This window comes from Medicago truncatula, chromosome 5 (assembly GCF_003473485.1).
Source record: "Medicago truncatula cultivar Jemalong A17 chromosome 5, MtrunA17r5.0-ANR, whole genome shotgun sequence".
In the NCBI taxonomy this organism is placed as follows: Eukaryota; Viridiplantae; Streptophyta; class Magnoliopsida; order Fabales; family Fabaceae; genus Medicago; species Medicago truncatula.
This window is the reverse complement of record NC_053046.1, coordinates 3,470,799-3,484,405: the sequence shown is the minus strand read 5'-3', so window position 1 is coordinate 3,484,405 and position 13,607 is coordinate 3,470,799. Positions and strand designations below refer to the sequence as shown.

Genomic DNA, 13,607 nt, shown 5'->3' with positions numbered 1-13,607 from the left:
ATATTGTTAAGTAAAATTAATTTTTAGCACCGTAGAACCAAACATGCATGCACTTGGTCTATTTCACGGTTTTGAAATCATGTGGTTTGGTTCAACCTAATAATTCAACTAATAATTGATAAGTTGAATGATCAAATCCAATATTTTATTTTATTTTATATCTTGACAAAGTATCAAACACCGTTTAAAATTCGCATATATAATTTCAAGATCACAAGTATGAACTTAGATGAAGGTGTTTAGTATAACAATATCACTATTATCATTTGAGTAGCAATTCAATTTAACAATGATACCATTTAGGTTTTTTCTAGATTACCTTTGAAGAATGGTGGGTAATTTACCCACTAACCAATGAAAATGAGCAATTTGTTGGTGGGGTCAAGATAGTTCATGGATACCACTTAAAAATATGCTTATGTGGCTAATGTGTATTGGTTGGGGTAAATTACCCACCATTCTTTTATGGGTACCCTAGTTGTCACCTATCATTTATATTTCACCTTTATTGTGGAGCAGGGCCGTCTTAACAAATTCCCGGTTTTAATTTTATAAGGGATGCAAAAAAAAAAAAAATCTGGGCCCCAAAAAAATAAATAAGTTATTTAAAAAAATAAAATTAAAAATCACACTTTGGTGGGTCTTGAACACATGACCTCACACTCAACAAAAAATGGCCATGCCACTAAAGCAAGCTGTACAAATTAAATAAATTTGCTTTTAATAGATATATAATCATTATTTTCATGTCTTACATATTAAAAAAATATATATTTTGGGCCCCAAAAAATTGGAGGCCCGGTGTCGTCGCCCAGCCTCGACGGGCTATGGGCCGGCCCTGTTGTGGAGTAATTAACAAGTGTGATATTTAATTGTTTTTTTAACAAAATTTTCATTTTCTTCTTGTTTGCTTCCCCCTTATTCTCCACATGGTCGTCAATACACAAAGTTTTCTAGGAGGATCGTGCATTCGTACACCTGGCAGATATGTACACAATCCTATAGTACTTTTTACATGCATGCCAGAATTAATTGATTTCAGGATCCGAATGCTGCCTTTACTTTTCTTTTTGAGAGAGAATGCTGCCTTTACTTGTTTGCAACTATTCATCATATCCTCATGCATGCATTTATAAGGTCAATAAATGCAGGCATTATCAGTCGGTGCATTTTCTCATTTCAATTGAATTTGGATAAAAATAAGGTGTTCTTTAATTTAGCTCGTTTATTTTCGAATAAATAAAAAAGTTATCTCGTTTACATGAAGTCTGAATCTGAAGACAATAACAAGGCAAAGTTCAAACAGAAATAGTATACTCAATACTCATACAGTACTCCGTTGTATTAGCGCTTTATAGTGTGAAAGAATCAATCAAAGAACACATACTATATGTACGGATGAAGCATGCGGCTTGTATATGTCTAGCCCACCATTTTTTGTTTCCCACTTGGGTTACATAGGTCAAAAAAGTCTGTTTAATTTCCATCAAATTCTATGTCCAAAATGAACTGATGATGATGACTGAAATAATTAATTATATGGTTCAAATGCATTTTAACCCCCATAATAGTTTTTAGCTTAAAAATTAGGTGGTTGGGGTGGGAGTTTGTGTCTCCTATGGGTCTAGTCCGGCAGTGTCCTTCACGGGATTAGGTGGGGGAAGAGTGTTAGGCTAGGTTTACTCATCGTTTGACATGTTGTTATTTGGACCATCTAGACATCCAGAAACGACCTTATTTTTTCTGGTGGCACCTTTCGAGAGGAGTCTTTGGTGGATAGAGCGAAACTCTTAGCTTGGAAGTGTTTCTTGGCGAAGCGTTCTACTAGTTCCTGCACTTACCATGAGTGGGAGGTGCAACCCATCCTGTGCTGGCATCAGTAGGGTTCTGTGGGGGTGGTTTTCCTGGGGTTGCTAGGGGGGTTGTGGGGGTTCGCAGCCTCTTCCTTCCTGGTCTGGCTCCGTGGGCTCTCTTTGCACCTTCTTTTCCTTGCAGGTGTTTCTTTGGTGTGTGGCGTTCGTCGTTGGATGGATGCTCCTGGTTGTTGTTGTTTTTTCTCCTTTTGTCTTTCCCTTTCGGGTGTTTGTTTCTTTGGTGCCTTTGGTTTGGTTCTCTTACCCCAGTTGTGGGGCTAGAGTTTCCTCCTTCAGATGTTGGTGTACCTAGTATATATATAGTTTGCCATTCAAAAAAATAATAATAGTAAAACATTAAGAATAGTAATACTATATTTGATTCTTTAACATGCCAGTCCACTTATTAGTATTTTTCTTCACAAATTTTGCTATTGAAAGAACAAGATTTTTCATTTTTAAACTTCAGAAAAAATTGATTACATACTTTAAAAAAAAAAAAAAACGTTACTGCATTAATTTTCTCCTTAAAAAAATGACTATACATTAATTTTTCTTAACTTATGCTCAAAGCAAAATCATCAGTATTTTTCATATACGAGTAAAAATATAGAGGCACCGTGTCCATTGGAACAAGTCAAAGAAAATTAAGATGAAAGCTAAGTGGTGACGTTAATTAAAATAATGGATGAGACTGTGATGAAGATGGCTTCGTGGAATGATTGTGACTCTAATCGTAGCACCCAAGCAAACAATGACCATATCGGAAGGGGGATCCTCTGCTTGGTTAGTGGTGGGTTTAAGCAGTTAATCAAGTTTCTTGTGAAAAAAGATACTGCTTGCACCTTTACAAAGACTTCGACCACATTCATTCTTGGTATAATTAATTACGAATGCTATGACCTCATAATTAATACCAAAGACAAGATCTATTTCTTGTTGGAACTAATCTTAAACGATATCCATTTGACTAGTATTTCTCTTCTTTAGTGTTTTACTATTATTGGTCATGTCTTGCATCCCTCACTCCATTGACCCCGGCCCGTGTTCTTTTTTCCCTTTCTTTCTTTTTTCTTTTTAACACGAAGAATGTGTTGTAAAGACAGACCAATTTGCCCAGCTTATTACATTCAAGCTAGCCATCAATCCCATCAGTAATAACTTCCATTAATATCTATCAAAATAATTATTTTTGTCAAAATTTTTGAAGTTTGAACATACTCCTCCTTCCTAAATCATAAGCAAAAAAAAACCTATTTTATTTATCCCATATTATAAGCAAAAAAGATCAACTTTTATCATATTTAATTATGTTTTTTTAAAAAAATTATTTTTTCCAAGAAAAAATTAAATGCAAAGTGCATTCAATTTGCTCTCTTTTTCATTTTCTCTATAATCAACTACCAATAAAAATTGTTTTTATATCTTCCTATAAAACTTATTTCAAAGATAACACAAAAACTATGTTACAAACTGTATGTTTTAGTTTTCTTAATAAATATGATTTTTTTTTCTTATAATATGGGATGGAGGGAATATACTACTACGATGTTTTCTTTGAAATGGTTAAACTGTTTAAATTGACCACATTGTGAAACTTTGCTTTTTTTAACGATCAAATTTGAACTGTATTTACTTTTTAGAGGAATGATTAAATTTGTATTTCTATAATAATCAAATGCAAGTAGTAAGTAAGAATTTAATGTTTGTTATCAAGATAAAACAAATAGGTTAATTAAGTTTTTAATCCCTATAAATATTTAACAGTTTTGTTATTAGTCCCTATAAAATAAAATCACACTTTTTAGTCTTTGTGACATTTTCCTTAAGCATTTTAGGGACCAAAACTGTTGATGGAAATTTTTTATAAGAACTAAAAGTGCTGATGGAAAATTTTATATGGACTAAAAATGCAAATGAAATTTTTTATAGAAACTATAATGTATGATTTTATTTTACAGGAACTAAAAATAAAAGTATAAATATTTATAAGGGTTAAAAACTTAATTAACACAACAAAATAATATAAATAGCAGTCATAGTCATAAGATAAAATATAAAATAGAATTAGGTATTAAGGTTTGATATTTTTGTACATGTCGGATATTTAGTAGGAGTAAACAATATCTAATCACCTCAACCGCCTTGGTCCACAAAGACTTAAATTGCGATTGCAATGCAACTAGAAGAAAAAGTTATGAAGAAGCTACCACCACTAAAATCCAAAACCACCAACAGAAAAGGTATGAATATTAAAAAAGAAGTTGACGAAGAAAGCACCGAGAAAATATGAAAATAAAACGCGGCCATTACTGTTTCTGGAAAAGTGAAATAAATTCCACCGCTATCGTAATCCAATACTACCTATGACTATGAAAACGTACACATAAATCGAAGAAAAGTCAATGGTCTTGTCTCTTCACACACGCATAAATATAACTCCATAACTCCCATTTCCCATTCCACACTACAACAACAATTTTACAAACACAACACAAGTTCACAATAAAACACAAAGAAACATATATAGCAATAGTAGCATGAAAGACATGAAACTTGTTTGGTCCCCAGAGAGAGCAACTAACTCATACATAGACACAGTTCAAGCCGTAACCACCAATCACCTTGTCAGTGAATCTGGTGTGGCGGAGTTTGTTTCAGCTATGGCGGCAGGATGGAACGCTCAGCTTATAGTGGAAACATGGTCATGTGGCGGAGTTATTCCAACGAGTGTTGGTTTATCCATAGCAAGCGGTCACAATGGTGGAAGACACGTGTGTATAGTTCCTGATGAACTCTCAAGATCAGAGTATGCAAAAAATATGTTAGAAGCTGGTATGTCACCGGAGGTTTTGGTAGGAGAACCGGAGGAAGTGATGGATGGTTTGATCGGAATAGATTTCTTGGTTGTTGATTCTCGGAGAAAAGATTTTACTAGAGTGTTGAGGTTAGCAAAGTTGAGTGGTAAAGGTTCTGTATTGATATGTAAGAATGCTAATTTTATTTCTAAGATGGATTCTGGTTATATGTGGCGGAGCGTGGTGGCGAGGGGCTCGCGAAGACTTGTTAAGTCGGTGTTTCTTCCGGTGGGGAAGGGGATTCATATGGCACATTTATCAGCTGCCGGTGGTGGTGAGTACTCAGTGGCGGCGGTGAAGCATAAAGCACGTGTTATTCATAATAGATGGATTAAGCATGTTGATCAACGGTCAGGGGATGTTCACTTTATTAGAAAATGAGAAATGTATAGTAGCAATTTCATGTTCAATTCCAATACAATATCCAAATCATATTTTTCCTTTCCTTTTTTGTAAATACGGTTGAAATATGAAAATGATTATGGATATAGTCTCTTTTTTTTTGTTGATCATGATTATGGATATAGTGGTTAACAAGTCAAAAGAAAAAGAAAATAAAGTTTGTTAATTAATGAGAAAGAGCTTACCCACTGCATTTATCTAGCATCTTTTTCTCTTCTAAGTTGACTTTAATATATGGCAAATCTGTCTATTACTTTTATTAAAGTACTCCTCAAGAGCATTATACATATTCTCTCTATTTTCTCATTGCATTCTATTTAGAACCCTAAAGATTCACCGGTTACTAATAACTTGTACAATTTTGAGAACAACCTTCTTTTACAAACATGTTAGAATTTTGCTCATTACCAAACAATATTGCTCTTTCCCAAAATAAATGTCTAAAATACCCCTGCGTAAGTTAACATGTGCTAGTGCATTTTTTACCTATGTTAAGTCACGTTACGTGACTTAACATACGCTAATGTATTTTTTTTACCTAAGTTAAGTCACGTAGCGTGACTTAACTTGCGTTAGTGTATTCTGAACGTGAGTTAACTCACGCCAGTTGGCCGGTGCAGAACTAAAGAACAAACGTTTTTTGGTCTGTGGTCAGTTCTTCAACATTTAATCCACACATTTTTAACACTATTTTACACGTTTTTTTGACTACATTAATGGTGTTTACAACCTATACTACCATTCCCACCTATAAATACCCCTCCATACTTCCCTAATTCCTCACACCATATCACTTTCTCCCCCTCCTCACTCTCTCCCTCTATTTCTCTTCTTTCTTTCTTTTTCAATATTCTCTTTGGGGGCAAAAATGATCAATCTTCTTAGGGGTAAAATAGTGAGTAGCCGACTTGGGGTAGTGATCGACCCTCATGATAAGTTTAAATTTGCTTTTTTTTTACTCCACAAACTTTTTACCGTGGGAAAAAGATTCTTGTAGGGGTATAAAAAAACCAGATTTAAATTTAGCCCAAGGGTTGGTGATGTATTTTCCCCAAGAAGGCTCCTCACTATTTTACCCCAAGAAGTTGATTATTGTATTGTATGAATTCTATTAATAAGTAGAATAAATTAGTGAATTGGAATAAATTATTGTATCAATTATTGTATTGTATGAATTCTATTAATAAAATGAGATATTGTTATATGCCTCAATTTTATTATTTATTCCTTTTTATTTTGTATTTGCTTTTATTTTCTAATTTTGTATTTAATGAATAAATATTAATTTAGTTCATTTACTTTTATTTATATTTGTATTTATTTAATGAATAATATCAAATTAATATTTATTTTAAGTGCATAAATAATTTAGAATAAAGTAAATAAACTAATTTAGAATAAAGTAAATAAACTAATTTAGAATAAAGTTAATAAATAAAATTAGAATAAAGTTAATAAAATAATTTAGAATAAAGTTAATAAAATAATTTAGAATAAAGGACTAAATTAAATGTAACCAAAAAATAAGAATAAAAGCCTAATTGAAAATTATTTAGTGCATAGGTTTCATATGCACTAAATTCAGTCAAAAACAGTAAAACAAAACGTGTAAAACTCAATAAAAGTGTTGAATAACCGACCAAAGTTCATAAAACGTGTTCTTGACCACCGGCCAAACTGGCGTGAGTTAACTCACGCTAGTGTTAACCTGGGCGTGAGTTAACTCGCGCTAGTGTTAATCCTAGCCTCAAGAACACACGTTTTTTTGACTTTGTTCAATGCATTTTAATTGTTTTTACACGTTTTTGTTAAGATTTAACACGTTTTTTGACCCTATTTATGGTAAATATAACATATGTTACAATCTCCCGCTATAAATACACCTCTAAACTTCCCCATTTCCTCACACCAACTCACATTCTCACTCTCCTCCCCACTCTCTCCCCCATGAATCTTGTTCCTTTCCTTCTTATTTTGGTGTAAAAAGAGAAAGAATGATAAGTAGTGGGAATGCTGGGGAAAAGATAAGTAGTGAGCAGTTTTCTTGAAAAAAGAACCAGATTGCGTAAAACTAAATGTGCAGATTTAGTTTTACCCCAGGGAGCTAGGTTTTCTGGTGGTTTTCTTTTAGTTTTACCACTGGAAGGTCGGTTTTCTGGGGGTTTTCTTTTAGTTTTACGCCACGGAGGTAGGTTTTCTGGTGGTTTTTATTTTTTCGCAGATTTAGTTTTACCCTATTGTAAATGTAATAAGAATTATATTAATAAAATGATATTTTATGATTGATTGCATTTATTTTATGTTTGCATTTATATTAATAAAATGTAAATGTTAATTGTTTCTTTTATAATAAATTCAGCGCAAATTCGAATAAAAATTGCGACAGCGTGAATTCAAATAAAAATTCAATAAATAACTTATATAGCTGATTCTCAGTAATACATGTTCTTATCATTACATTACATATTATGGAATGTACCTTCCAACTGCAACAATTATCTTACCACTGAATGGGGCAAATTCAATTTTGCTAAGCAGCAGGACTCCAATATACGATCAACATCTTGAATGATGGTATTCAAGTGTCAAAAGAATGAAGTGCATTCCTTGACACTTGAATACCAGTGTTCAAGAGGCTTATCGAATGTTGGAGTCCTGTCGATTAACAAGTTTGAATTGCCCCATCCAGAGTAAGACAATTGTTGTAGTTGGAATGTGCATTCTAACTACAACAATTGTCTTACCTTTGAATGAGGTAAATTTAAACTGGCCAAACAACATGACTCAAGCATTTCGCCCCGCGTTCATGTTTTTTCTTTGAAAATAATAAATTTTTGTTAGGCTTGCTTTAGATGATGGTATTCAAGTGCCAACGAAATGAGGTTCATTCATTGACACTTAATACCTTCATCTAAACCAGCATAACAAGAATTTAATCTTTTCAAAGGAAAAATATGAACGCTGGGCTTAATACTTGAGTCATGGTCGTTTGGCAAGTTTGAATTACCTCATTTCAGAGGTAAGACAATTGTTGTAGTTGGAATGCACCTTACCCTAACTAATGACGATCTTCTAGCGGAATCAAGCTGTTGATGATATCTTCAATTGATCTCAAAACATACTCGTCACGTTTTCGTCGTTCTTTAACTCAACCCAAGTGAATGATACTCTCCCCTCGTCAAGCGTTGGACATTTATACCGAACGTATTCCACCCTCCTTGCGTCTTTGGGGTTGACTCCTTGGTTGAATTCATTCAGTTGATCCTTGAGACCTCTTAACGTTACATCAAGGCGCCGAACCTTCAACCTCTGAGGTTCTCCGCCGTTGAATTCTGCATGAACGTCGACCCACCCGGCCATTGCTTCAAATCTACACAATAAGAAACTAAACACAATCAATGAAAAACTCATTCCAACATTTTATCAAACACTTGGAGTGCAAATTATACATAAACTTTAAAAATGATAACTACAACATAAACATGCAAACATCTAAATAATTAAGCAATATTACTCATTTGCATGTAACATTGGGTCATATCTTGCAAAAAAATAAAATTAAACAAACCCTAAATCTAAAAAAATCTAATCTAAATGTAAAAAATCTAATCTAAATGTAAAAAATCTAACATAGTATCTAAACATCATAACAATTAAGCACTATAAGTCATTTGCATGTAACATTCTATCATTTCTTGCAAAAAAAAATTAAAATTTTAACAAAACAATAAACCTAAAAACTTCTAGATTAAATGAAAAAATCTATCATACCAACATAATTTAAGTGATAGCTTACTTGTTTTTGTTGTTGGAGTGTTGTTTGATTTGAAGTTGAAGGAATTTTGGAGTTGGGTAATTTGAGAGAAAATTGAGATTTGTGTGTGTGTTGTGTTTGAAAGTGATGCATAATGAGGTTCTGCCTGGGCTAATAACAGGACATAGCGCAACTTAAGTCACGCTACGCATGTTAACATGTGCATGGGTATTTTGGACATTTACTTTGGAAATGAGCAATACGGTTTCGGTAATGAGCAGAATTCAACATGTTACAGGGGTTAAATTGGGCCCGTAGTTTCTATTTCACTAGGCTGGCGTTAAACCGAACCAACTCGAAAATAGTTTGAGATTCGATTTGGTAATTAGTTCGTTGAACTCGATTCTTGAACCAAATGAATCGAACTTGAGTTAAATAAAAATTAAGTTCGTTAAATAAATGAGTTGGACTTGAGCTATATATAGTCTGACTCGTTTGGTTCATGAGCCAACTCGATTATATATACACACACTCATACACTTAGCTTGTATCGTACTACTTAAATTAGCCCACAAAATTAAAACTATAGGTTCCTAAACATGAAGATATTATGAAAAAAAATTAACTAAAAAAGTGACAAATGAATGTTTAGAACTATAACACAGCGATGTACAAAATGCTTTCAAAGTTCAAACCATGAAACCATTATATGAGAATAGTCCCACATCGGTAAGTTTTCAAACAATTGAAAGCTGGATTGGCTATAATAAAAGAAAAGCTGGAGTACTTTGTTTTAAGAACAAATTTGTTCTCAGCCAATCGCATTATTTTATTGTTATGGTGTTTGGCTACATTTTCATTTTTTATTTTTTTTTAGTTTTGGTTCTTTTGATTCGAGTTATTGAGTCGAACCGAGTTGTTCGTGAGCTTGAATTGAGTCGAATTTGAGTTGGAAAAAAAAGATCGTGACGAACTTGAGTTGAATTTCGAGGTGATTTAATTTTTATCGGGTCGAGCCGCATTTCCAGCCCTACCAAGTATAAAACACAAACAAATTGCATTGATAAGTTATTTGTGAGTCAGATTCCTAAACCAATCCCAAAACCAACTTCCCAGATCATGTGAAGACTGAAAACCATAAGGAATTGCAGAGAGCTCAACATTGGTGTTGGTTGGTTGTATACCAATAGGACAAAAGATACCAAGTAGCCAGCAACTAAAAAAAATGGACATCTTGGGACAAGGCATTTTGATTTTAGGTTTGGCAATGCCCTAAAATATTTTTTATAGTGATACCTCATAAAAAAGGAAAAAGATAACAAAAGGAAAATTTTAATAACATATAAAAAAGGAAAATGCTATTTTTCTAGAAAAATAGCATCAAGAATTTTTGACACAACCGACAAGTTTTAATTGCATGATTTATTTGTTCACTTCCTATTTTTCAGTCACACCTCCTTGAATTGTGGCAAATAGTGCATTGTGAGTGACTGCTCTTTATTCTTGAAGAATTCGTAATGTTATTTTAAAAAATAATAAGTTTTGTTTGGATTCAAGGTTTCAACTTAGGTTAGCTTTGTCAATAAAAAAAAACTAGGATAGGGAAGACATGACTATTTGTGGCCTTTTTATGAAACAAAATTTTGGACAAGGATCATCTCTTGCATAAGATGTGCTGCCATCTCTCATGCGGCGATTCAATAGTTGAGACTTTTTAATTACTTTATTTTACTTTTTCTCTCTCATTCGTGTATAGATTCAATGGTTGTAACTACCGCAGGACAGACCACATGAGAAGATTGGCCGGAGGGGATACAAATTGATCCCAAAATTTTAAAGCTTAAAATCTTATATTGGACTGATTGACTTTGGGACCGCTCCGATAATTGAATGCAATGTTAACTATTATTTTTTCAAAAATCTCCTTAATTATTTATTCTAGATAGAAAAATTGGTAAAAAAAATCGCCTTAACTATGTGTGACATAATCACTCAAACTCTCGACGCTTTCCAAACTTTCCAACAAACATGTTAAAATATTTTGCACCTCTGGAATTAATTATAACTACTCCAAACGTGGAAGCAAACATAAGCTTAATATTGAAAAGAAAACTTCTATGGTGTTCGACCACAATTTCAAAAGTTGGAAGGAATTTCAAAAAATATGTGCATTTTTTACACGATTTCGGACATCGTATCTTTGAGTGTGGACATTGGAAGTACATGCAATGGAGTATTTTGTTTCTTTTTAAACATATAGAAAGATCTAATAATTTTTTTTTTTTTTTTTTTTTATGATTTGCCTTTTATTAAATATCAATAACTATATATTATTGGAGCGGTCCCAGGGTTATTAAATATCAATAACTATAATTTTTTTTTCTCCATTTATAGTCGATGTGAGACACAATCACTCACACTTGATTTCAATCAATGTTTAATTTGGTCTTAAGTAAAATTGATTCTAACTTGATGTTATGAATTTTTGCTTTTGAGGGAGGAGAAGGTAATGTATGCTTTCAAAAAATAATTTATCACTTGTGGGATTGGGAAGTGAAGCTTTTATTGTAGGATAGGTAATCCTTAAAACTACTTATAACAAAGGGCCAAACATAAGTTTCATGAATGTTATTTTTAAGATGATTGATTTTGTCATCAAAAAAGGTTAATCACGTAGTTTATTGTTTATTTACCATTTATTTCTGTATAATTTTCTATATATAAACAAAAACAAAAACTTAGACCATCTCCAATGACCTATTGAAAATGAGGGAAGAGGAGAGAGATGATGAACAAATTCAATAAGTTGAAACCCTGCCACGTATGTCACGCGTTGTTTTTCTGGCCGTTGATCTGGGCGCGTGTGATGCACGCGCCGACAGGGTGCGTGGGCGTTGCAGAACGCGGAGAGAGAAAGTGCAATGGATAAAGGTTGTGACATGTGGCTTGTTACGATTGGCTGCTTGGATTTTTATCTTCTTAATAATTTGGACTCAATTATTTCATTGCAAATGATTTTTATTTTTTTTACCAAAATTCGTAATTTTTTTCCTCTATAAATAGAGACTTGGATCATTTGATTTGGACACAAAAAAAAATCATATTTTTCCCTCTCTTAATCTTATAATTAGAATTTCTTTTGAAGTTTTAGTCTTTGTTTAATGAAATGGATCCCAATAATAATCAATTTGTGTGTTGTATGCTTAGTTTGTTGTCTTCCATTTTAAGTTATTTGTGTGTTGCGTGTTTAGTTTGTTGTCTTGCATTTTAAGTTATTTGTGTGTCGCATTTTAAGTTAAGAAAATAAAAATAAATTATTTTACAAAATTTTGTTTTTTCAAAAAAACTAAAAAATTAATAGTTAATTGTATTATTTTAATTTAATTATAATCGATAATTTTAGGTAATTATAAAAACAAAAATATAAAATTAAATAAGAATAAGAAATAAAAGGTGGTGGGGTAGGGTGTTGAATGAAAAAATCATTGGAGAGTAAAAATTGAATGAGTGTTGAATTATGAGAGAGAAAATGATGTGGAGTGTTGAGAATTGAAAAAGTGGATGTTGAAGGGTATTGAAATTTTTTTCCCATTATACATGGTCTTAGAAGAAAAAAAACTGGGTGCTCAAATGATTTATGGAGGTTCATTGGTATCATTATATAATAACACATGTGACTTTTTAGGGGAAATAACACAAGTCGTACTGCTGTGTGAATGTAAATATAGAGGCATAGATGTGATTTCACTAGTCAATTAAGATTAAGATGAGAACCTAATTGCTGACGTTAAAATATCATAATGGATGAAACGGTGAGCATTGATTCGTGGAATGATTGTGACTCTAATCGTAGCACCCAAGAAAATATGAGAAATTTTAATATGGTCACATGATCAAGGAAAAAGTATTTGGTTACACATATATAAAGAAATATTTTTTTTAATAATAAAAAAGAAATTGATAAAAAAGATGATTGAATATTTTAAGAAGAATCTTTATATATTTGTGACTAAATATTATTGATTTGATCTTGTAACCATGATGGAAGAATACCTCATAAAACATTGACCATTTGGGAGGGGGATCCTCCGCTAAGTTGGTGGTGGGTTTAAGCAATGCATTAACTAAGTTTCTTGTGAAAAAAGATACTGCTTGCACCTTTGCAAAGACTTCGACCCCACTCATTCTTCATACTATCATTAATTAATTACGAATGATGTAACCTCTGAATTAGTCCCAAAGACAAGATCAATTTCTTGCTGGGAATAATCTTAAACGGTATCCATTTGACAGTTTTCTTCTGGATTTTTCAATTTTCATGTCCTGGTCTTACTATTATTCGTCAAGTCTTGCATCTTTCACTCCTTGACCGTTGTGTTCTCTTTCACACCTTTTTTTTTTTGTTCCTTTTTATTATTATTTTAATTTAACATGAAGAACGGGTTTGTAAAGACTAACTAATTTTTTGGTAGAATTAATGCATCAATTAAATTCTCACGAGGGAGGGTTTTGTTGGTCAGTTCAACACGACGGTTTAGTTTAGAAAAAGTGAAGATCCTCTCAATTTGTTAAAAATAAACGAAAAATATGATTTAGTGAGAGAGAGAGATACAAAAAAGTAAATATTAGGTCTTATCATTATTAATTATTTGTATATTTTTCAAGTTTTATTGTCTTTTTATTTCTCTAAATAAAAGAAACAAAGATGATATTAAATGGAGATGATATATCCTTTTGTAA

The 13,607-nt window shown here is 32.4% G+C and overlaps 1 protein-coding gene across 1 annotated transcript; it reads left to right on the top strand.

Annotated features, from left to right (window-relative positions):
• Window positions 1–4,100: 4,100 nt before the first annotated feature.
• On the top strand, window positions 4,101–5,310 carry LOC11427093 (uncharacterized). The gene has a single exon (XM_003611193.4). The coding sequence runs from the start codon at window positions 4,394–4,396 to the stop codon at window positions 5,090–5,092; it is 699 nt and encodes a 232-aa protein (XP_003611241.2). The 5' UTR covers window positions 4,101–4,393; the 3' UTR covers window positions 5,093–5,310.
• Window positions 5,311–13,607: the final 8,297 nt, after the last annotated feature.